General features: G+C 33.3%; 1 protein-coding gene across 2 annotated transcripts in view; it reads left to right on the plus strand.

The window, feature by feature from the left end:
• COBLL1 (cordon-bleu WH2 repeat protein like 1) overlaps positions 1-26,693 on the plus strand; it is a 172,701-nt gene that overhangs the window by 91,815 nt on the left and 54,193 nt on the right. For both annotated transcript variants that reach the window (XM_051986250.1, XM_051986251.1), the window contains exon 3: positions 18,042-18,227. In XM_051986250.1, coding sequence (XP_051842210.1) covers positions 18,042-18,227 — 186 coding nt within the window. The remainder of the gene's footprint in view (positions 1-18,041; positions 18,228-26,693) is intronic.

Raw genomic sequence — 26,693 nt, forward strand, 5'->3', positions numbered from 1 at the left:
TTATTGTTATGTTTTCAAAATATGCTTTTATTCCTGGATTTGAAGTTTATAATTGGGCTATCATAGTAGTCTAATGATGATGGGGAGAAATTATGTTATGAAATTCTCTTAATTACAAAATTATTTGTTGTGTCTTTTTATGTATTTGTCCTTTTTACCATATCATTGAGAAGCATATTCAATAAAACAAAAACATTTACAATTTGAAAGCACCATTCTAAGCCATGGAGGGATATAGAGATGAACCATTCTGGCCCTCAGGAAATGTACAGGCATGTAGAGGGAAAAGTATATCCTTAAATTACAACAGTGCCAACTGCTATAAGGAAGGTATTACTTGTGAAAGCATGAAGAAAGAGATGTGTTTTGCTTCAGGAAGAAGGTGAGGTTGATTGAAGGAAGAAGGGGAATAGATGAAACCTATGTTCCAGAGGGCCTGGAATCAATACACCTTCTGAACATAGTTAACATCATTTAGTGAAGTTAGCATCTTGCAAGGTACATAGGGACAAGTTTTGAAAGGTATTGGAGGATCTGTGTTTATATTCCAGTACTGCTTTTAGGTGATATTGGGCAAATAATATAACTTCTTTAGTACTCAGTTTTCTCAACTGTAAGTTGTCTCTAAGGACCTTTTCAGTTTTATTTATGATCCTATATAACCTCCAGTTACTATGAATTAGTCAACACACATTTATAAATGCCAAATCACTGGGGGAAAAAATGAAAATAAAATGAAACAATCTCAACTTTCAAAGAACTTACATTGTACCAGACAACCTCATATAAAAAAGTTTTCTGGCAATTAGATTTAAATACCTAAAAGAGGAACATTGAGATTAGGAATTGTTTCATTCTTATTTGTATCCCCAGTACCTAAACACCCTTCGGGGCACATAGTAGAATGTATTGATTGATTTAATATGCTACTTCTAAAAGAAAAAAATGAACTTGAAAAAATTTTAAAGCTACACTACCTTTAAAGCCCTGTATGGTATGTTGATAGTATTGTCTGTGGTATAAATATGAGGTGAAAACTTCTGGTAGGGAGGCAGCTGAGTTTAACTAAAAACAATCAGTGATTGATTCAGTGATTGAGTCAACCTAACAAAGTTCCCAAGGATTTAATTATCATTTCTTTGCCCATGGCTCTTAAATCCTTCTATCCTTCCCTAATCTCCAGTCTTGCATCTTCAAGGGGGAAATCCAGTAGACATCACAAACTTATTATGTCCAAAACAGAACTTTTCCCCTAAACGTTCTTCCCTTCCTCTTTCCCTAACACCATCTTCCCAGTCCCAGGTTCACAATTTAGTTGACATTCTGGAATTCTGTACTATCTCTTCCTCCCTCTCACCCACTCAATTCAATCTATTGCCACAGTCTGTTTCACCTTTATGGCATCTCTTGCATTCTCTCATTTGAAATTGCCACACCTCTGGTGTAGTTCTTCATCACCTCATGCCTTCATTATTGTAATAGCTGCTAATAGGTCTGCGAGCCTCAAGCTTCTCCCAACTTCAATTCATCCTCCATTCAGCCACTAAATTTTTCCTAATTTTCCTAATATTGACTGACTGACTAGATAACTGACTTTATTCTCCTTAGAAGCCATACTGTATATACTTTGTTGTAGAACTCCAATTATTTATGGTGATTTGTGAAGGGATTATATAGAAATTAGAATGTTAGAAAGATATTGATTCAAGTCCCATCTCAGTTATTTATTAGCAATGTGACCATAAGCAAGTTATTTAACTGTCTCTGAACCTGTTTATTTATATGAAAAATGAGTATAATTCCTGTCAAGGAAGAGTAGATCAACTGACAAAGAGACAGTCTTAAAGCTTGGAGTACCTGAATTCAAGCCCTACTTCTGACATATTGTTGGAGCCCAGGTAACTTGGAGCCCACTTATCTTCTCATTGACTCAGATAATTCAAGTCTGAAAGTAGTTGCTAATTTGTGTTGGTAGATGAAGTTTGTAGGGAGTTACCAATGAAATAACATGTCTGAACAGAGAAAAAAATAACTACTTACAGGATTGTGAGGTTTAATTGAGATAATGCTTCTCAAGTGCTTTGTAAATGTTTAAGGGCTGTATAAATGTCAAGCAGAGATTGGATGGTTCCTTCTCAGGAATTTTTTTTTTTTTTTATTTTGAACTTAGCAAATAAAACAGGCATTTCTATATCCAAGGTGGAACAGATAATGAGGATTGTACAGGAAACCACAAATCTTGCTTTTCTTTTTAAATATATAGTTAATTCAGTCTTGGTTTCAAAGCTGTCCTGCTCATTTATTTCCTCTAGAGTTTCCTTCTCTTCATCTCTAAAAATGCTTCACTGACTCGTTTTTTCCTTTCTTTCCTTTTTTGGAGTGGAATTCTTTTTTAGATACCCTATTCACATTTCCAACTTGGGGAGAAAAAAAGAGAAAGAAAAATTCTTCTAAACAACAGGCATAGTCAAACAAAGCATATCTATACTGTACACATTGGCCTTGTCTAAAAATGGTATGTCTCAATCTGATCTTGATGTCATCATCTCTCTATCAGAGAGGTGATTATAGCATTTTCACTCATTTCTTTGAAATCATGGTGTGTCATTACCAAGTTTCTGAGATATTTTATATTTACATATTATTGGTTGATGTTGTGCAACTAATTCTCTTGCTTCTGCCCACTTGATTCTCAACTAGTTCATAAAAGTTTTTCTAGTTCTTCCTGAAACTTATCTTCCAACATTTCTTGGAGTACTTACAGTATTCACTTAATCACATACCATTATTAGTCCAGCCATTTCTGAATTGATGGGTTACTCCTTAGTTTTCAGTTCTTTGCTACAAGAAATTGAACTGCTATAAATATTTTTGTGCATAAAATGGTTCCTTCCTTCCTGACAATCTTGATGTCTTTAAGGTTTCGGTCTAATAGTGCTTATTAGTGAGCCAAAAGATATGTACTGTCAGAGATAGTTGCAGGGGTCCTCAAATTTTTTAAATAGGGGGCCAGTTCACTGTCCCTCAGACTGTTGGAGGGCCTGACTATAATAAAAACAAAAACTTTGTTTTGTGGACCTTTAAATAAAGAAACTTCATAATCCTGGGTGAGGGGGATAAACGTCCTCAGTTGCTGCATCTGGCCTCAGGCCATAGTTTGAGGACCCCTGAGAGTTGTCAGACTTATTGCTCATGAACCCAATCTGTCTTGCTGCTGGTTTTTTTTTTTTTTTTTAATGTTTAAAAAAATGAAATCTTTATCAGAGAAATTCATTGTAAAATGTTTTCACAGTTACAATTACTAGAGATATACATATATACAAATATATGTAGTGTGTGTGTGTGTATAAATATGTATATGTGTATAAATATGTATATGTGTATATATATATATATATATATATATATACATATATATATCCATCCTATCTCTCCCATTTATCCTTCTTTCTCTCTCTCCCTCACTTTTTATTCTATCCATTTTCTTTTTTTTTAATTTCTTTTATTTTTTAATAGCTTTTTTTTTAATAATAACTTTTTATTGACAGAATCCACGTCAGGGTAATTTTTTTTACAACATTATCCCTTGCACTCGCTTCTGTTCCGATTTTTCCCCTCCCTCCCTCCACCCCCTCCCCTAGATGGCAAGCAGTCATATATATGTTAAATATGTCTTGCTGCTGTTTTTGTATTGCCTTGGAGTTAAAAGGTAACAGGTCTGATTTGGTCCATGGATTATAGTTTGATAATGCCTGTTCTACAGGAGATTCTTGAACTGGGTAGGTCATAGATTAATAGTTGTAAATACTTTAGCAGTTACCTATTTCAGAGTATGGAAAACTTGATTCTCCCAAGATCACAAGGAGATAAGAAGCAGAGAGATTTGAATTCCTCTTTCCACTGTTCTGCAGTGAATCAAGAAAGAGACTATGTTCTTCTCCAATCCAGTTAACCAATAGGCATTTATTAAAGGCCTACAATGTGCCTGGCACTATGCTAGATACTGGAAAAATAAAAATAAAATTACAACAGTTCCAGCTCTCAAAGATCAGAAGAGAGAGCTAGGAACTTTGATGAGCAGAAATAAAATAGATGCATTGTACAAGACAATTTGGGGGGACAGTGCACTAGCCATGCTGGGGGGAGAGGGAGATCATGAAAGACCTCATGCAGAAAGTAATTGACTTGAAGGAAACTCAGGGGATTCTAAGAGATAAATGTGAGGAAGGAATTTGTTCTAAGTCCTATGTGATCTAACTCTAAGAAATTGTGAATTTGGGTTGTTTTGTCCAGAGAAAACAATATGAGTTACAGAGATGGTCAATTTAGGGGCCGTTTGGAATGACATTATATGTTATGTCCAGGATCAGCTCTAAACAAAATCTATGCTTTATATTTGTGTGGGCATATCATTTGCTCTTATGGAGCAAATTTTCATCTCAAGATTCAGCTCAAGAGCATTTTCTCCTCATGTTTGGAATCTCTTTCCTTCTGCCTTTACTAACTTCCTTCACATCCCAGTTAAAGTCCCACTTTCTGCAAGAAATCTTTTCCAGTCCTCTCTAATCTGAGTGCCTTCCTTCCAGATTGCCCCACCCCCACCAATTTATTCGAGATACATTGTACCTTTTGGTCTTCATGTTGTCTTCCCCATTAGACTATAAAATCCTTGAGAACAAGGATTATTTTCCCCTCCCTTGTTTGTGTCCCCAGATCTTACCATAATACCTGCCACATAGTAGCTGCTTGGTAATTCTAGTTGAGAAAGTGACAGCTTTATAGAATGGGTTCCACAATCCCTCCCTCCATCATGTCCCCAGTTCTACATTTTCACTCTATCCTCTCTGTTATTAGTTGTCAGATATGTTTTGCATATAAGAATTTATACATTTAATACAGCATGACTGATCCAACTAGCATATCTGATGCAGAGACTATCAGATAACTAAGCAAAGGAATCCCAAAAGATTCACATGACACGAGTAACACTAGGAATTAATGTGTTGATGAAATACTATGTAGTCAGAGCTTCTCTGTCTTTTGAGATGACACACTTTGTTAAAAAGTTAACATCTTCGTCTATTAGACCTCAAATTGTCAACATCCTTAAACTATTTCTAAGTCCTTCTTTCACTTAGTTGAAGTATTTAACGAAAGGAAAATGATAATAATCTGGGAATATTAAATACAGATAGACTGTTACTTAAGAAAGACAGATTGCTCCTCCCTCTGAATGTTTTTCTCAAATTGCACATTTAACCTATATTGAATTGCTTGTTGTCTATGGGAGGGTAGAGAAGACAGGGGAGAGAGAAAGGGAGAAAAATATGTAAATCAAAAAGATAAATGTTAAAACCTCTCTTTTCATGTATTTGGAAAAATGAAAAACTATTAAAAAAAAAGAAAGATGCTTTTCTTCTTGACAGTCTTTTCTTCACTCAGTCTAGGGCTTAAAAGAAGTTCACAACAAAAATAACTCATTTCTATAGCATTTTACAAAAAGCCCTTTTTCACAATCACTTGTGGAGTAAGATAAATATAAATTACTCCAACTGAGGCTCAGAGAAGTTGTAATTTATTGGTATGCTGTCAGTCTGCTTAGGGCAGACACAGATTTGAATTCAGTTCTCTGCATTCCAGTCCAGTTCTTTTTTTCTAGATGCCATTATTATTCAATTATTGAAGTTCAAGTTAATTTAAGTATCAGAAATAATTGCTTTGTTGATGTCTTGATTTCCAGTATTTATTTTGTATCTTTGTACTTAAGTTCTTATTCATTATATATATATATATATGTATATGTATATATCCCTTTATCTTTATGTAAAGATTATTTATATTGTAATAGCAATTTTAAAGTCATATTTTCATTTTTTCTTTGAGAACCTTTACTTAAATTTGGTGTATCTTTGCAATTCTAGAGAAAAGAGAGGGAGGAAATGAATCTTGTAAATATCATTTTCTTGCTTAAAAATAATACTTTGAAACCTAACACATTTTAAAGAACAAAAGATTTTAAATTTCAACCTATGGAGTTTCTTATGTAAAATATTTTTGCATGCAATAGACTACATTTCAATGCCAGCATTGTACAATATTACTTCTCTTGATCCATCTTTTAGGAATTCTGGTGAAGTGCCTTAGGAAATATGTTATAGTGTAACTTGAACTTGTTTTAAAGTGATTTAGAATTTTTAAGAGCTTTTCTTGGTTTATGTTTTTGTCTTATTAAGGTAAGTGTCAAAATCTCTTTAGAAAAACAGTGTGGGAAAAATATATTTATCTACATAAAATTATGATAACAAAAAAAGTTTCTCAATTTATATTATACATAAGCAGTGGTTTCCTGAATATGTAATGTTCGCTATATGTAATGAAGTTCCGTATGCTTCTAAAAATGATTTGTTAGTTGATGGTGAGTAAGGAGAATTCTAATGGGGTTAAGACAATATATAAAGGATAGTTAGAAGGGGATAGGGGAATGATAAGATGGTTTAATGAGGAATAAAAGAAAAAATTCTGGAGCAATATAGCCTTTCTAGATTCATAGAAGAGAGTCACTAATCAGAAGAGTGAAGGGCAAGAATGAAAGTTGGCAAGGAGAAGTGAGTAGAAATTGAGGGAAGTTATTAAGTGCTTGGTTCAATATGATTTTTTTTTGATATAACAATAACAAGGGATTTGAGGAAGAAACTATCAAATGGAGATAATATCTAAGAAAAGAAAGCCCAAGTGGGACTACACCCTTGGGGATTAGTTTTAGGCAGTATGAGGAGAATCTGTGGGGGGAAAAAGAACTTTTGACTTGAACTCTTCTGCCCTCTAAGGCTAGATATTCATGGTTTTAATTAATGAGGTGAGTCAATACACAGGTATAGATTCATCTATTTTTGGCCAGAAATCCACTGAAAGAACAACATGCTTTTAGCTGCTGGTAGCAGATTCCAATTTAATTGATCTCTTAAGAAAAGAGTATACTTCCACTTGGACTTTTCTTTTCTTAGATATCTCCATTTGATAGCACCTCTCTCAAATGCCTTATTATTGTCATATTTTTTTTTACTCTTTGTCTCTATCCAGTCCCTCCATACCTCTCTCCTCGCTTTTGGTGTTTAGGATCTCCCTGCTTTCCAAGATAAAAAAAAAAAAACCTAGGGAAAAATTATGGATATTCTTGAGGGCTTTTGCCTATTTTCCTAGGCCAGCCATTCATTAGAACAATTTCTGGAAACAAATACTATTTTAGTCCCAATATTCATTTAGTACATTTAATATACAAAGTTTGTTAAACTATACATCAGTAGAAATTAGGTGGTCTATAATTTAAGGCATCAATTACATACATATATACATATATAGATTAACAAACATATACCCTTATTAATATATTATAAATATACATATTTATGCATATGTGTGTATATATATGGGGTAGATGTATAAAAATCATAAAATAAAATCTTTTATCTTAAATGATTACTGACTCCTGGTGGAAATTAAGAGCCTAATTTTAAAGACCAAGCTTGTGGAAAGAACTGAGGTCTTTCAGTTCTTAGTTAATGAGTCTTTCCATTGTTCTGTACCTGACTATTTTTCCTATATGTAAGGGTTTTGTCAGTGAAGCCTGTCCCATCAAACTATCACTCTGATGGTCATATGAGAGAAAAGAGTACTCTCTAGTAAATGATACATACATTTTCTTGCCTTTTGATTATATTTAAAACCACTTTAGAAAGAAGCCATCAGTACTTTTATAGACATAATATAGAAATATTTGGGGAAACCTAGACACTCTTCACAGTATGATTCACACATTGTAGTGTGCATCATATCCAATGAATAGCAAACTGATTTTTCCTGTCATTTGGATGCTTCATATCTTGTAATACTTTGTTATGATTTCTTGTGCTCAGGGAATATAAAATAATTTTCTTATTATTCTTAACAGAAACAAAATTAGAAAGCTCTACCATAAAACCAAAATTAAGTACCTGCTGTACTTATGTGCTGTGTATAATCCCTGTGCTGATGCTAAGGGAGATACAAAGTTCAGTAAGTCATTTTCCTGCCTTCAAAGAGTTTGCAGGATAGGAGATATAAGGATGTGTGTAAACCATTACGACACAGGTTATAGTATCTATGCTTAAGACAAGTATGGAAACAGTTTTGACTGTCTGACTTAAGAGTATCAAAATTAGCTTTACAATGAATCACTAAGTTCTCACTTCCAATCCCTGAATTACACAGTTGCAAAAATTGAATCCCAGTTATCTTGCTGCACGAGAAAAATCAGATCAAATAGGAAGAAAAAAACTGAGAAAGAAAACAAAATGCAAGCAAACAATATCAGAAAGAGTGAAAATGCTATGTTGTGGTCCATAGTCCTCTCTGGCTGTAGATGGCTCTCTTCATCACTGAACAATTGGAACAGGTTTACATCATCTCATTGCTGAATAGAGCCATGTCCATCAGAATTGATCATCATATAGTCTTATTGTTGCAGTATATAATGATCTTGTTCATCTCATTTCACTTAGCATTAGTTCATGTAAGTTTCTCTAGGTCTCTCTGAAATCATCCTGCTGGTCGTTTCTTAGAGGATCTTTTCTTTAATCATAAAGTGCTATATGAATGTCAAATTATAAGAAAGGGAAGAGAGAAGGTAATGTGATTGTGATGGAACACTACTGTGCTATAAGAAATGATGAGCTTGTTGGTTTTACAAAAACATGGTTAGACTTGCACAAAATAATGAAAAATGAAATAAGCAGAACCAAGAGAATATTGTATACAGTGATGGCAAATATTGTCTTAAGAACAACTCTGAATAAGTATTTTTAGCTTTATAAATAATCAAGTTAACTATAAAGGACCTATAAAGATCTATCTGCAACTAGAGAAAGAACTGATAAATAGGAGTAGATATAGGATGTTTTTGTATTTGTGTGTATGTGTGTTTGTGTGTGTATGTGTTTTTGTGTCCACTGGTAGCTATCTCTAGGACAAGGAAAGTTACTTGCTAACTTTATCATATTTAAAAAGAAATAATAAGTTATACATTAGATTTGCAGTTTCACATGTATTCATCCTTTTTTTATTCTGTCATGCAAATACTTGTTTTATTTCATAAATTAAAAGTAAAATAAATGAAATTTTGAACAAAGAGGCAGTAGAGGAGGATTCTGTCCCACTTAAGTCTTATGTCTGACATGCCCCAGATTGGAATCTCAGTGCAGACAAGCTTGAAAATTGTTGAGAATAAAATATATTCTGTGTAAAAAGATCCTAGAGCTACAATTGAACATACTGCTAAGCATATGTGTTACTTATAGCCTTCATTTAATCAGATATAGTGAGGCAAGATGATGAAAAGAAAATCAGTTTTCAAGAAAGTCATTCATTCTCCTTGAGCTCCCAACAACTCCTTTCAAAAACTTGAGGGGCTGATGTGTATTTGTTACATGATTTATGCAAGGGACATAGAATAAAGCCTGGGGGATTTGTCTTATCTCAGGGATTTTCTGATGTACATGTTCCTGGGGAGCTTAAATCCCAAACTGGAACTTGGGCACAGAATTGCAAGTTTCTCAAAGTACAGGAAGCATTTTGTATTTCTGACTTTACTACACACATACACACACACACACACACACAGACACACGTATTTGTATATATGTGTGTTTATTATGTTTATATATATGTATATATGTATCTGTAAATATGTTTATGCATATATATTTTTTTTTGAGGGGGAGGGTACCATCTTCACTGGAAGTTCTTTATGAGTAAGGATTATTTCAATTCTTTGACTTTATATCCTCAGCTCTTAGCACATTGGCCTTATAGGTACTGAATACTTAAGAAATACTTGTTAATTTGATTTATCGACATGGAAAATATGTAATAGATGTGTGAAGAGTGATTGGTAGAATAGCACATGGAATTCTGAAGGTTTTTACTCAATATGGGTAAAGTATATTGGGATAAAAGCCTATACTTGGCTGGTGATAATAGAAGTAGAGAAGAGTTAGGGCAAGATACATGCGAGAAAGATTTTTTAAAAAAGTAGAACTATTGCACCTTAGCTTTAGGGGTAGGATGGGAATTTTTTTCTCTTGAAACACACAAACAATAGAATATAATCTATTTTATTTAAAATCACTTTAGCATCACCTTGCATTAGATAGAAATGCATCAGATTTTTTGAGATTAGATGATTAGTTGGTTATCTTGCTCTTTGCTATTTAAAATAAAATAACTTTGCTACTTAAAATACTTTTTCATGATTATTCTAATAAAATTATATGTATATGGGGATATTTTAGCCCTGCATCTAATCTTGTTAGTGACTTTCAAGTTACAAAAAAATGCAACAGACAATAAATTATTACTCAGGTAAGTGTTTCAGCTTTGAGTAGACTTTTAAAAAGTTTACAAAACTTTCCATTTTGATTTAAGAAGTACCAAGTATCCAGTTCATAAAACCTGAAGTACAACAGAGCCCTGTTACAACTTGCACAGCTCATTTACATGGATTAGGATATAATACAAGTCAAGTCATGGTCTCTCCAGGAAAATGAGTACCTTAAAGTAAAAGTCTAATCTAGTATGGTTTAGTCATATGCTCAAAGACTAGTATTTATTAAATAGTTAAGCAGGAAAGAGGTGTGATTTGACCTTGGGCTTTGAAGGTTGGATGGGATTCAGAATGTGGGAATATTAAGAAATTCACTTATTAGTAGCTGAGTTCTCAAGGGTTGGGTAATGAATGAGGGAAGGCTGGGAAGGTAGGAGATAAGCATACTATGCTTTTGGGGAAAAATCAGCAGACAGTTTGGCTACAACAGTATACTACTTGCATACTAGTAAGTAATAAGATTTCTCTCGCATACTAATAGGTAATAAGACTGAGAAAATAGATTAGGTTCAGATTGTGAAGGCTCTTCAATATCTGAACAAGGAGTCCCTAACCTTAAATATCTTAATAGTTTAGCCAGTATAGATGATACATACAAAAATAAGTGCAAAGCAATAAAAACATATTATACAAGTCCTACAATTTTGTTAAAATGTAGCTCTGAGAATAGTTTTTGCTTCATTCTTCATTATTAGCACATAGTAAACAGGAAAATGCTTTTTGATTAATATAAAGTGTTTTTAGAATTGAGTAAGAGACAGTAATTAAATGATCAAATGATTTAAACAAATAGTTCTCAAAAGAATCACAAACTATTATTAAACAACAGTATGAAAGAACGCTTCAAATCACCAATAAAAGGGAAAGACAAATGAAAATTATTCTGAGATTTCACTTTATTCCAATAAATTGTACAAGATGGCAAAAATTAGTTAAAAAGTCAGTATTGGAGGGGTTATTAGAAGATAGTGTTTCTGATACATTATTGATAGAATGCTGAATTTGTACAGCTATTCTAGAAAGTAACTTGGAATCAATGCCAACAAAATGAGCTAAAATGTCCATTTCCTTTGACCCAGAAATTTCACTAACAAGATACATTCCCACTGAGTCATTGACTTTAAAAAAAAAAAAAACACCCTCTTATACACTAAGATATTTATAGCATAACATTTTATGCTAGCAAAGAATTTTGAAATAAAGTGTATGCTCATTGACTGAAGAATACTAAATAAATTGTGGTACATAGATATACTATAAGAAATGACCAATACTCTCCTGGATTTCTTGGTCAAAAATTTTCCATTACCAACTGAGAAAAATTTTGTAAGAATACAAGTTATTCTACAGTTGATAAATGAGTGAAGGATATGAATAATAAGCTTTTTTTTTTGTGGCTTTTCCTTTTTGTTCTGAATATTCCTTCACAACATGGCTAATGTGGAAATATATTTCCATAATTGTACGTATATGACCTATATAAGTCTTTTGGAGAGGGAAGAAGGGAGAGAGGGAGGAAAATTTGGAAATTAAATCTTATAAAAATGAAAGCTGAAAACTCTCTTTACATGCAATTGGAAAAAATAAAATACTATTAAGAAAAAGAGAGAAATGTCCAGCACAATAAAGAGAAACATTGAAAGAATTTCAGGAACTGATATAAATGAAGTAGGCAGAGTCAAGAAAGCAATATATATGCATAAATGTGTGTATACATATATATGCATATGGATGTATATGATTACAAAAATATCAAGGAAAAGAACAATAAATGAAATCAGTAATCTAATCAAATCAAATCAAAAAAGAATTCAAATACATATAAAGAACTAGGAAACTGAAGGGATGATCTTTAGTTGGGTAATAGCTGAACAAATTATGACTTATGAATGTGATAGAATAATATTGTACCATAAGAAATATTGAAAAGATGGTTTTGAAGAAATTCAAGAAGACTTTATGATCTTATATAGTGGAAGTGATCAGAAACAACTTAGAAAATTAAAAAAGACAAAAACAAAAAACAAACATTCAAAAAATGACCAACCACAATTCCAGAGTATCATAATGAAACATGCTATACACCTCCTCCTACTGGAGAATTGAATTAACTCAGAATGTATATGAGATAGGTATTTTGTGATATGAAAAGTGTAGGAATTTGTTTTGCTTGATTATGTGTTTGAAAATGGAGTTTTACTTTTCTTTTTTAATGAAGAGAGGAAAGAAAAAGGAAGGCGAAAAGGCAGAAATTTGTAAAAACAAAATTTAACATTAATTTAAAAACAATAGTCTGAAATGCAGAGTTACTCTAAGAATAATTATGTAAATAATATTGGAAATCTAGATTGGAGGCAAGATAAAAATTTATTTGAATGCCAGGCTTAGAGTTTAGTCTGTTTTAGCTAAGTACTGGGGAACAATTGAAAGGTTTTGATCAGAGGAATAATGTAGTAAAGACTGTATATCAAGAACCTTAATCTCTGGGAGACTGTGAGATGGAATATATGGAGAGAGCCTAGAAACCAGAAGATAATTGTAGCAGTTTAGTTGAAAGGTAATAAGAAAATCAAATAAAGGATAATTGTGAAAATGTCAATTATAGGACTTGACAAGTAATTGTGTTTTGAGAAATAGGACAGAGTAAAAAACGATAAAGTTTTCTAGGCCAATGGACCAGAAAAAAAATGACATTAAATGGTGAATTATGTTGTGAATACATCCAGCAATTCTGGAGAGCAATTTGGAATTATGCTCAAAAGGTTATAAAACTGTGCATACCCTTTGATCCAGCAGTGTTACTACTGGGCTTATATCCCAAAGAGATTTTAAAGAAGGGAAACAGACCTGGATGTGCAGGAATGTTTGTAGCAGCCCTCTTTGTAGCGGCCAGAAACTGGAAACTGAGTAGATGCCCATCAATTGGAGAATGGCTGAATAAATTGTCATATATGAATAAAATGGAATATTATTGTTCCGTAAGAAATGACCAGCAGGATGATTTCAGAAAGGCCTGGAGAGACTTACATGAACTGATGTTGAGTGAAATGAGCAGGACCAGGAGATCATTATATACTTCAACAATACTATATAATGATCAATTTTGATGGACGTGGTCCTCTTCAACCATGAGATGAATCAAATCAATTCCAATAGAGCAGTAATGAACTAAACCAGCTATACCCAGTGAAAGAACTCTAGGGGATGACTATGAACCACAACGTAGAATTCCCAATCCCTCTATTTTTGCCCACCTGCATTTTTGATTTCCTTCACAATTTCGCTAATTGTAATTTCAAAGTCCAATTCTTTTTGTACAACAAAATACCTGTTTGGACATGTATACATATATTGTATTTAACTTATACTTTAACATATTTAACATGTATTGGTCAACCTGCCATCTGGGGGAAGGGGAAAGGAGGGGAAAAGTTGGAACAAAAGGTTTTGCAATTGTCAATGCTGAAAAATTACCCATGCATATATCTTGTAAATAAAAAGCTATTAAAAAAATAAAATGGTGAATTATGCTTTAGACATTAAGTTTAAGGTATTGGTATGAAATACAAGGGAAAAAATGTAGGCTTGTGCAATTGTGGGACTAGAGAGAGACTAGAAATGAGTTTGAGAATCATTTTACAAAGGAGTGAAAGTTGGAATTATTGTCAGTAAGCCATTAGAAAGAAACCATAGGGAAAAAAAAAAACTGAAAGGGGAAAAAAATCTTCAAAAAAAAAAAAGCACTTTGAAATCAGGAGGAACAAGGGGACCAGAAAAAAAGAAGAAAGGCAAGAGTTTTCCTGCCCCTTCCCTTTTTTCCCTTTCCTTTAATATCAGATCTTTATTGAAGAAGTTTCCTTCAAAGATTTTTCCCAGTTATATGTTTCGTTTTTAAGTGTGTTGATTTTGTTTGCTTACTATATTTTAAAGATTAAGTTTTAGAATAAGGTAAATAAAAATAACTTGTTTCTTTAGTATTATCAGAAAGTATTTAAGTTGCCATATGTTGGTTCCAAAAGTATGATATTTGTACCAACCAATGAATACACTTTTAAAAGCCAATAGAGATGACTTTTAAAAATATGTACCATGAAACTTAACGTGTGCTAATGTCTTACCTAGTTTCTGATAGTCTTAGTTCATTTTGGGAACTATAATGCTTTATTGACCATTGACACTATTAAGTTAATTTGACTTTGAATTTAATTCTAAAAGTATGAAAGAGTAGACATTGGAGTAAAGTTCTCCTTGGAAAAGGAGCACTTGTGTGAGTTTCTTGTTCTTTTGCAAATTGCAAAATTTGCGTATTTCACCTTGAGTGAAAACCACCAACATTTGCTTTTAAAATAATATTTATCAGACTAAAGGAAAAATTTTCACAATTTTTATTTTGTGTGTAATTAAATTTTAAGCCAAAATTATATAAATGATAAGGTTATTTGAAACAGAAGCTATTATTCTCTGTTATTCATGTGATTGACCAACAAGTCATTAAATTGATTTGGGCTATTTGAAATGTCAGTTTTAGATGAGTGAGTGAATGGAAAACATATGGAAGTCATGGAGAATAAAAAAGTCAATGCTATTCCATTGGCAGCAAGATAAACAAGCAGGTCTGTAATGCATAGAATAAATAGGTAATACAGTGGATAGAGTGCTAGATCTGGAGTCCGGAAGATTCATCTTCTTGAGTTCAAATTCTGCCTATGTTATTCTGAGCAAATCATTTAATCCTGTTTGCCTCAGTGATCTCATATATAAAATGAGCTGGAGAAAGAAATGGCACATTACTCCAGTATTTTTGCCAAGAAAACCCCAAATTGGATATATCAATCTGCACTCTCATCAATAAAAATAAATCCTTTCATCAGGATTGATCATAGCCCATTTTATCTTCTCATCCTGAGTAATCTTAATTCATGCCCTATCAGAGTTAATTCAGATCAAAAATGGACAGAAGCAGCTATACCCAAAGAAAGAACACTGGGAAATGAATATAAACTGCTTGCATTTTTGTTTTCTTCCCGGGTTATTTCTACCTTCTGAATTCAATTCTCCCCGTGCAACAAGAAAACTGTTCAGTTCTGCACACATATATTGTATCTAGGATATACTGTAACCTATTCAACATGTAAAGGACTGCTTGCCACCTAGGGGAGGGGGTGAAGGGAGAGAGGGGAAAAATCGGAACAGAAGTGAATGCAAGGGATAATGCTGTAAAAAAAAAAAAAATTACCCTGGCATGGGTTCTATCAATAAAAAGTTATTAAAAAAATTCATGCCCTTTCATAAATCTAACATAAAGAATCTGTCCCACATTGTGGTGTCCATGAGCATTCTAATATTCAAGAATCGCCATGTAGCATTCTGATTGTTATTCTTCACTTTAAGTACATAATTGACTCACCTTTTCTTCCTTGATGGCAGTACTAAAGGTGTCAGACATGGGATTCACCAGTTTCATGGGACTTAGAACATGCCCTTGAACCAGTTTAAACTGTAATTGGGAAATATCTAATAAAATATATAAAACATAGATAATTTCACATTTTAAAACTAAGTATATAGCCTGAAGAGACTTTTATGTATAGATTAGTGGTCTCTGGTTTTTCCCCCTGGTTTGCAATTTTTCATTGCAAAATATTGTATCTTCACATGTTCTTTTCTATTTTCCTTTGGGTAATCTGTAACTTTGATTCTTCTAAGACTGTGTTATTCCATGAATCAAAGCCATGTGTCATGAGTAGGATTTTATTAGGGAGAGAACTGCCTGCAAGCATGATTTCGTAGGGTTAGGGAATATGTGAAAGGAAGGAAATAATTAAGGTCATTTTTTAATCTACCCCTGGTTCTCTTATCTGCCTTTGTATATTGCCTATTAGGAACACTGATATTAAAAGATACTCTTTTAGCAATTTTAGATCAGCAATATCATCATACAAGTTCTCAAATGTATTCTAGCTCCTCTCCCAATATTGAATTCTAGGCCCAGCTCATTGTTTATGATAAATTTGTTATTAGACTAACTGAATGGACTATTACTATAATTGCAAGTTTTATTTTTGAACATTCTTTATCCCCTTGCTTTTTTCTTACATTTATTACTGGAACAATGATTTTGGGGTCACTATGGATCTTATTGAAGAGACAATAGGGGATTCTGGGATTTAATAACAATTATCACTAGTATCATTCACATTGGGTGGGGGTGAGCTTGATTTGTATTCCTATAGGGTGAACTTTTTTTTTTTTCTTTTTGCAAGCTTATATTTCTCTACTTTGTGCTTCACTTGTTATGATAATCAGAGAATGCTTGAAGACCATCTTTAGTGTGGCTTTTAGGTAAGAAATTGTCTCTCATGCCAGGAAGATATTCCTTTATCTTTACCTCTTAGTATCACAGAATTCAAATTCTAGTTCTGATGCCCTTTTTATCTTTAAATTATCTTATGTTATGTTTGTTTGTACTTTTTGCATTCCCCCTAGTATAATGTAAACTTCTTGAAAAGCAAGAACTATTTTTGTTATTGTTATAGCAATGGTATCTAGCTTCACCAACAGTGCCTCATACATATTAGATGCTCAGTAAAAGTTGAGTTGCATTGAAAACTACTTATTCCTATAGAAGTCCAACTAAGAAATTATCCTATGAAATAGAGTTGGAAAATAGTACTAAGTAATTATCTTTAATCTTTTAAAAATGCATTGTTATGAAATTTGATATTATCAACCAACATTTAATGAATGCTTCTTATTTTCTAGTGCTATGCCAAATGGTAGGTGTGTATAAAAGATATAGAATTTCCCCTTCCTTTTTAAAAAAACTGATGGACTAACTAGAGACAGGAAGTTATCATATAAGAAACTATATGGTATAAACTATATTAATGATAAAACTCACATTTTAATAGTGCTCCAGTATTTTACAAGATGTTTTCCTCACAACAACTTTGTGAAGTAAAGAGTGTCAATATGATCATCTCCAAATATAGTGGGATTTGGAGAATAATAGTAATAATAATAATTGTATAGAATTTTAAGCAAAATTGCTTTATAATATTATTTCATTTTATTCTCACAACAACTTTGGGAGGTAGGTGCTATTATTTCCCCCATTTTCCAAATGAGGATATTATAACACAAAAAGATGCTCCCAGGATTACACACAGTTAGGAAGTATCTGAGGCTAGATTTGAACACAGGTCTTCCTTATTTCATCTCCATCACTCTATGCACTGAATAAACTGGTAAGAAGGTGGGGGTGATTTGGGGGAGGAAGTAAATAAACATTTTTATATAGCCTACTATGTTCAAGACACTGTTTTAAGTGAGAACTTTACAGATATTATCTTATTTAAATAGAGTATTACTAGATTAATTAGAGAAGATTTTATGGAACAAATACATCTGGGATTTGGAATTTGGTTAGGTTAGCAGAACAAAAGCAGGTTGGTCTTGTTGGGAGGAGCATAGAATATAGTGAAAGAGAAGGGGAAGAGCAGCTAATTGTATGAAACATGAACATATTGATGCTGCCAACTTATTCCTAATGCTACATTAGTGTTGGTTCTTAACTATAATTAATATTTCCTATTCTCTTTTTTTTTATATGTTTGTTTGTTAGAAGAAAAATTAAAGGCAAGGCACCACTTCCTCCAGCTGAGACTAAATACGTTGATGTTTCTTCACATGAGTCAATAGAATCCTCTAATTTCATCATGGAACAGAAAGAAAACATGATAGATAAAGACATTGCGCTCTCTGTGGTTCTTCCAGGGGATGTGATCAAATCAACTATTGTTCATGGCAGGTATGTTACAATCTAGAAGGATTCTTAGACATAACTTATTTATTTTAGTGTTATTAAAGATGTTAATCTTTATGTGGGATAAATTTTGGCCATATTTTTCTCTCATTTTAGTAGTATTTTACTATTGCCATAAATAGATAGGTCATGAAATATCTGCTGAAACATTTTCTGTAAGTCCCTAGCACTATCTAAACTTCAAAATTTTCTATATTCCCAGTCAAAATTTAATCCATGCAGTCAAAGAAATTCATATTTCTTGTTCTAGATTTTAGAAATCTTAAAAGAAAAGTTTCTTTTCCAGAGAAAAGTTCCACAGGCATGCTGGATTTTTAAAAATTATATGTAAAATATGTATATAATAATTGTATAGAAATTTAAGCTAAATTGCTTTATAGATATTATTTCATTTTATTTTCACAACATCTCTGGGAGGTAAGTGCTATTATTTCCTCCATTTTCCAAATGAGGATATTGAATGTAAAATAATAATAATAATAATTCCTGTATTTCAACAACTTTGAAGTAACAAAAACCTTTACTTCCCTAACTCTTCATTTAGGTTTAAGATATTTCTTTCTGTATATGCAAAAATAAACTTTGTATGTAAAAAGAATTAACAAACTTTTACCTCTTTGTTAAACAATTTAATTGTTTACTAGAATGTAGGTAAGTTAACTGGAAAGATAAAAATAAAACTTTAACAAAGAGGTAAAGATTTGATTTAGTACACTTGATATTCTTAAAATCCACATAATAATTTAAAATAGGGCAAAGCCAAGTCTGAGTTGCCATAGATGTGGAAAATTACTTTGAACAGACAGTGTTTCTTGGCTTTGTTCTTCCTTTTAGCTTTGACTGCCTGAATATTATCATTGAGGGTGTTCTGAAGACATAAGCTTGCTAAGCTGCCTTCATCTTAGTATATTCACAATTGCAGTACATAATAAAAACTAGATGAGCAATTAAGATGGGGTATTTAAGTCTTGTTTGGGCTGGTTCTATCTAGGAGAAACATGTTCCTGAGATAACATGACAGCTTTCAGCCTTCATTTTAGGATTTATCTCCATAATTAGGTAGAATTTTGAGTCATAAAGAGTAGATGAGAATAGGAAAATTTAGATGTGGTTTTTTTTTTTTCCCTTTGGACCACATTTATGGTTTTATTCATGTGGGGAATTCCTATTGAGGAGTTTCCTATATTGTTGCAGAGAAATACTTCTCCTGCAGCTATATTATAGAGTTAATTTATGGGGCACTATAAAGTGATTTGCTTAGTCATATAGACAGTATGTGTCAGGGGCAAAAGGCTTACTCTATCTGCTGTGCTTTTTGTGTTTAGTAATCGTGCCCAAACCAACTTTCACCAGCACTGGGGATGCATTCCTGAGATGGAAACTAGGTCATGACAAGTAGGAAGTCCACAAGAGTGCACCTGAAAGGCCATAGTGTGCTCCTAATAAGGAGCAGTTATTCAGAAGAAATCTTTAAAAGCTGAAGTAGACAAGAATTCCATGTAAACAATAAATGTAACCATATTAAATTATCTAAGTAAGAAAGAAAATCTATTATTCTCAGTAAATGCTTGTTGACTATAAATGCTAATTGGAGACCTCTGTAGAAATTCACACTATCCAATTAGACTAGTCCCTCCTCATTTTAAATGTTGCTATCCACTGAGTTTCAGAATATTTTCCCACTTTCCTTGAATTCAAAGTTAAAAGAAAGATACCATTGGAATTGGAACTTGCAAGACTTCATTTCAGATCCTGCTTCAGACAATTAAATTCCTGACCACAGAGAAGTTCCTTAATCTTTGTCTTTCTTAGGTTCCTAATCTGTAAAATGGGAACAATAATAACACCTCTCTCCCAGCATTGTTTTAAGGATCAAATTAGATAATATTTGTAAAGCACTTATCACAGCACCTGGTACATGGTAGGTGCTTATTTAATAAATTCTTGGTTCTTTAAATAAGTCCCATGGGAATATTGAGAGAGGAGTAAACTTAAAACAGTGTTTTATCAGTGAATGGTGACAGGGGTGTGCTGGGAGTTGGGTTGTTGACCTCTGTTTTCAGAACAAAGCTTCAGATATCCAGGCTAATTATAAGTATTGCATTGGTGACTCCAAAGCATCCCTACTTTCTTTCCTTTATTACTTTTCTCTTGTGAGGACAATAATCAGGGGCTGGAATTTTTTTTTTTCTTTCTCTAATTTTAATCTCTATGGTAGTACTGAAGCCTATCTGAGAGTGATATAGAGAAAACATTTTCCTGGCTTTGCAAGTTGCCTTTGGTCAGACAGAGCAGTTTTTGACCATTTATGCCAAAAAAAAAAAAAAAAACAAAAAAACACAGATTGCATTGTTAGCCACACTAGCCCCAGTTAAGGACTGAGAAGAAATTGTATGTTCAGGACTGGGTCTGGAGTCCTATCTGGTTTGAAATCCTATGAGTGACCCTGGGCAAATCACTTGACCACCTTCTACCTGAATTTCCTCATCTGATGGCATAATTATCCTCCTAAGATTGCTTTGAAACTAAAACGAGATGATATTTGTAGAATGCTTTGTAAACCTTACAGTATTATATAAATGACAAAGTGGGCTTGGAGTCAGGAAGACCTCAGAACCCTGCCCAACTGTATTACCTTGGGCAAGTCATTTAATCTCTTTGTGATTAGTTTGTTCATCAACAAAATGAGAATAATTATAGTTCCTACTTCACAAGCATTGCTGTAGGGATTAAATGAGTTAATATATGTCTGAAAACAAGTATTTTGCAAAGCTTAAAGAATTGACTTGTAGAAGTGCTACTTATTATTGTAATCATTATTTGTTTTTAATGTAGTGCACATAAGCATGTGACCAAATTTATTCCAGACATCTGAGGAGAGGAGAACTCATAACCAGTGTTGAACACAACCTTGTGCATTTCTCCTTTTTCTTCTTTTCTAATTCAAGATTATGCTTTCAAATGTAACCTCCCAGTTTAAGAAATAAGCCCATGGACATAGAGCCATTCTATCCATAGGAGAGAGTGCAAAGCACTGTTTCTACCTCTGTAAACCTCTGGAGAGATTTAGTCCATACAGCTACAACAAATATATACATTTTTTTTCCTTCTTTGAGGTGAAGGAAGATTGGAACAATATGATGTTCTTTCTCTTTCTTGCCTTCCCTTAAACTGAACTTGTTTTTGTGGTAAGAAAAGTTGAAGGTGACTTATGTTGCTGAATACACTCTGACTCCTCTCATCCTTGTGGTACAATAGTAGTCATAGTCTTACTGAATAAGAACATAATTTTTACTGGTAATGGCTAACATAAGTGACTGATTCAAGACTATTTCAGATGGAGTACAGTGCCATCTATGGGTTAAATGTAATATGCCAAAGAATTGAGTTTTGAGAATAGATTGAATGTGGATTCTTTTTGGAAGAACGGATTTAAAAGCAGGATCTGAAATCTTAGAACTTCAAAATAAAAATTATGATACATTTTATAATAAAAAAGATTTACATGGTGCCCATTATTTGCTATGTATGAAGTGCTTTATAATCATTATCTCATTTAAGTGCTATTATTAGCCCTATTTTAACGAAGAGAAAACCGAGACAGAGACTAAATGATTTTCCTAGAGTCATATGGCTAGTAAGGATCTGAGACCAAATTTGAACTCAGCCAAACCTATCCAGTGTACCACTTCTAAAACTTATTTCCATGATAGTAAATCTGTAATGTGTATATACAAAGATATCCTGGGAAAATTGTGAAATTATTCAAAGGACGATACAATAAAATGAGAGAAGTACATTTATATGTCGTCCTTTTTTTGATTCAGGAATCATTTATATACTACTACTGTTTGCCAAGGTGGCATGGTATAGATGGGGATAGAACCCAATAGACTTGGCTTTGGATCCTCATTTCTAACAGATTCTAGCAGTATAACCCTTTAGCAAACTGTTGGATATCTTAGTGCTCTAGACATATCTTTAAATGTGAGAATTACAGAGAAAGTGCCATTTTTCGGGGATCTAGGAAAGTCTTCACTGAAAACACTATACCTGAGATTGTTATCTTTCTATTTTTCTTTTGCCAAAAGTCACTTCTTATAATAATGTTTTTAAATGCATAAAATTAAATATATAGGATTAAAGAGAAAACCAATGATGTGGTAATACAATTATCAGAATAATTAAAAGCAAAAAGCATATATGTCAGGTTAATATCCCACTGCTGTCTACCAGTGAGGGTGTATATCTTGTCCTTCTCCCTCTCTGAGGCACTCTACTAATAAGTGTTGAGAAAGCCAAAACATAATCAAAACATTATTTGTTTTAAAGAAACTTATTATGTTCTATTCAAAGAAAATTAAATAAAAGATACATATGAAATAATTTCCAGAGAGAGGTTACTAGTAACTCAGGAGTCAAGATTGGTTTCTTGTACTGTGCAGTATTTTACTTCCTTCAAAGGAAGGTAGAGACGCTAAGGGAGCAGCTCCATGGCACAGTGGGCAGAGTGCTGAGTCTGGAAAAGACTAATCTTCCTCAATTCAAATGTGGCCTCAGATACTAATTGTGTGACCCTGGCCAAGTCACTTAACCCTATTTACCTCAGTTTCCTCATCTATAAAATGAGCTGGAGAAGATTATGTCAAACCATTCTAGTATTTTTGCCAAAAAAACTGAACAGGGTCACAAAGAGTTGCATATGACCAAAAAAACCCAACTGAATAATAATAGCAAAAGAGTCATATTGGAAAGAAAGTGCATTGGCAGATATACAAGGTAGGTTAGATTGAAGGAGAAAAACTCCATGTGAAAAACCTAGAAAGGTAGGCTTAAACTTACCTATATGATGTTCATCACATCAGCTTAGATTCTAGACTTCTTCTGATTTATTGGAAGTGAATAGAAATTGAGTGTACTGATAAAAATGTTTAATATTATATAAGAATTTGGAAATATAAAACATTAATTTCATATCTAATGTCCCTTGACAATGCTGGGAGTTAAGTCAAGATGTCAACAAGCATTTTTTCATTGTTGACTATTGCTAGGCACTATGCTAAGAGCTGGGGATATAAATAAAAGCCAAAAGAAAGAGTCCCTACTCTCAGGAAGCTTATTCTCAAGTAGGAGAAGACAACAAAAAAGATGAAAAAGTATACATGTGGAAGAGGTAAGAGCAGAGCCCAGAGAGTAAGGAAAGACTGAATATGGTTGTCCTGGGTTCTTACTTAAGCTGGAGGTTCTGGGAGAAACCTACTTTTGGAAAAAGGGCATAACAGGGATATAAAGCTGCTGAAACATGGTGGAAAAAAAAAATATGGAGAGTCAAGAGCCCATAGAGAAATGAAAAGAATTTATTTATGTTGCGTTTGTACTAGTTATTTTGTACTAGTTGAGGAGAGGAGAAGCTGTCGGTGTGAATATCTGATAAGACTGATTAAGTCAGAAGAATACAGTATTATTCCTAGGAGTGTTGTTTTGGGCCTTTGGTGGTCTTGCCTTCTCTTCTCCCAGTATTTGCTAATAATCCTTTTGGAGAGAGGCAGTACCATTTACAATAGCAACTGCCTCCAACATACACTATATATACCATGATATATTTTGTATATACTTTATATTGTGAATATAATTTTCTCACCATTGAATTCCCTAGAACTCACTGTTTCCTAGAACATTGATGTCAAACTCAAATATAAACAGGCCACTAAACTGTACGTAAATATCCACATAGACTTCATGTTGACTTAGAAAACTATGTACTTGATATCTATTTTATTGCATTTTTTTTTAGTTTAGTTTTTAAAAAATATTTCCTTATTGAATTTTTTTTTTTTGACTACTTGGATATATTTCTGCCTTCTGGGTATTTGACATAGTTCTTATAGATTATTGAAATTCCTGCTTCAGCATCTATCTCTATTCCTCATAGGCCATGAAATTCAAAAACAAAATTAAACAAGGAAAAAAAGAAAAAATTAAAATTACAAATCATAGCTTTCTTTGAATGAAAGTTGACAGCTTTGAATATTGTCTTAAAAGGGATCCAAAATAGGTTATTTTGCACATACTTTATTATAGATAAAGAATTTAAAGTTTCTGAATACTAAATACAATCATTCAGTAAATAATATTTGAAAACGATAAATTTAGAAAGATATATAAGATATTTTTAGTATAGGTCCCTATAATCTTATAATTTATTTTCCTTTTTTTTAAAAAATAGTATCACTATAGGAATAAGTCTATGTCATTCCTCTACTTAGAAAATTTTAGTTGTTCTCTGTGATTTTGAAATAAAAATAAAACTTTTAGTCTTTCCTTCTGTCAGGGTGGTTGCCTAGTCACCATTCTGGTCTTTTGTATATACTCATATATACATATGAGTCATGAACTCTACATTCCAGGCAAACTAAACTAATAATCATACATCAGATTCAGTACTCCATCTCCAATACCAGCATTTCCTTAATCCATTCTCTATACATGTAAAGTAACCCCTCCTTGATTGCATTTCTTTTCTTTTTTTTTTCCCCCTGAGGCAGTTGGGGTTAAGTGATTTGCCCAGGGTCATACAGCCAGGAAGTGTTAAGTGTCTGAGATAAGATTTGACCTCAGGTCCTTCTGACCTGAGTCACAGCCACTGTGCCACCTAGCTGCCCCCTTAATTGCATTTCAAAATTCTTGAATTTTTCTGTGATTCAGCTTAGATGCCACATCTTCTGAGGAACTTTTCTTAATTGCCTCGATGTTCTTGACACTAATTTATTTGAAGTCCCACCTTCTTCCTCCTAAGAACTTCTGGAATCCCATCACAAATCATCTTCCTTCCCCCCTCAACATCCCACTCCCAGCAGTACCTGAGATTTCCTGCCTTCAGGTGGAATCCTGAGGACTACAGGCCAGAGAGTGCCAGGTCTCTGTTATTGATGTTTATCTCCTGTCTTTTGACCTTGCTTCCAGACTTCAGAATTTACCTCTTTTCTGCTTTTGTCTTCCATGAAACACATTCCCATTTCTTTATAAGACACACCACACAGCCTGAAGTGAGATTAAGCACCTTGAGGGATAACCTAGAACCTTTGAATTACCCATCTTCTTCTGTGGACCTCTCTCTATACATTGATATTATTCTTGGGTTCTTGCCCCAGAGGATAGCTTAGTCCTACTCCATTCTTGCTCTTCCTATTGCAGTGCTACTGAAACCTGAGACTGTATATGAGCACTCCCTCTCCCCACCAATCCAGCAGTACATTCTATCATTTCCTATTCTACCTCAACCCTGCATCCCACCTCCAGATTTGTCTTCTCCTTCCATGATGACCTCTGGAAGTCCTGCTCCATAATTAATAAACTTATCCTGTTTAACCTTTTCCTTTCCATGGCCATCCTATTTTATACTCATTGCATTTTGTTTTATAACCATGGTTTCACTAGCCCTCTGAGAGAGAATCAGAATAATAGCCTTTTGCTTGAGGCTTCCATTTCCAGCTTCTCCTTTTATTGCCATCACTCAGCAGCCTCTCCTCCTCTGAGTTTCATTCTGTCTAAATTGATAGCCCAATCTAATATGGGTAAATATTATCTACCAATACCCAGAATGTTGTTCCTTCTTTCAGAGTTAATGTTTGATTCATTAATGTCCTCTTCTCCATCCCAGTGGATGGAGAAAATCAGGGGACTTCTACATACATCAAATGAAATAAATGTAAAGCTCTTTGGAAACTTTAAAACTATATATAAATGATAGCTATTACAGTTTTATCATCATGTTGTATTATTATTAGTATATATATTAATGTTCCTTCAAATATCTTAATTTAGGAGTTCCTCTACTATTAACTACTATTAATCTACTCCTCTCTACATTAGCTTACACACAAATTATTAATTTTTTTTTAGTGATTTCAGTATTTTCAACTCTTTGACCCTTCCTTGGAGTTTTCTTGGCAAAAATACTAGAGCAATTTGCTATTTTCTTCTCCAGTTCATTTTACAAATGAAGCACTGAGGCAAATTGGGTTAAATGACTTGCCCAGTGTCAACAAAGTGTCTTTGGCTGGATTCAGACTCCTGAAGAAGGCTCTTCTGAGTCCACGCCCAGTGCTCTAATGTGCCAGCTAGGTGCCCCAGCTACATATAAGGGAGATATCCATATCCTTGATATCACTCATAGTTGTTTCATTACCATGTTCATGAATTCAAAAATTTCATTGTTGGGTCATAATATTTTATTATGCCACTTCCTCCCCCTCCCTGTATCTTATGAACTTTGTGTCTTCATTCTCACCTTGAAATTCAATCTTTCCACCTCTCATTATTTTCCCAGGTCTTTCCTTCTCAATTCTGATCCTTGATTATTCTAACGTTTTAGATCTGTCACTCTCTTGGCCTTTTGCTGATTACAATTTGCTAAAAACCCACCATTTATATCCTTTTGCTTCTACTCAA

Source organism: Antechinus flavipes, chromosome 3 (assembly GCF_016432865.1).
Source record: "Antechinus flavipes isolate AdamAnt ecotype Samford, QLD, Australia chromosome 3, AdamAnt_v2, whole genome shotgun sequence".
NCBI classification, from domain to species: domain Eukaryota; kingdom Metazoa; phylum Chordata; class Mammalia; order Dasyuromorphia; family Dasyuridae; genus Antechinus; species Antechinus flavipes.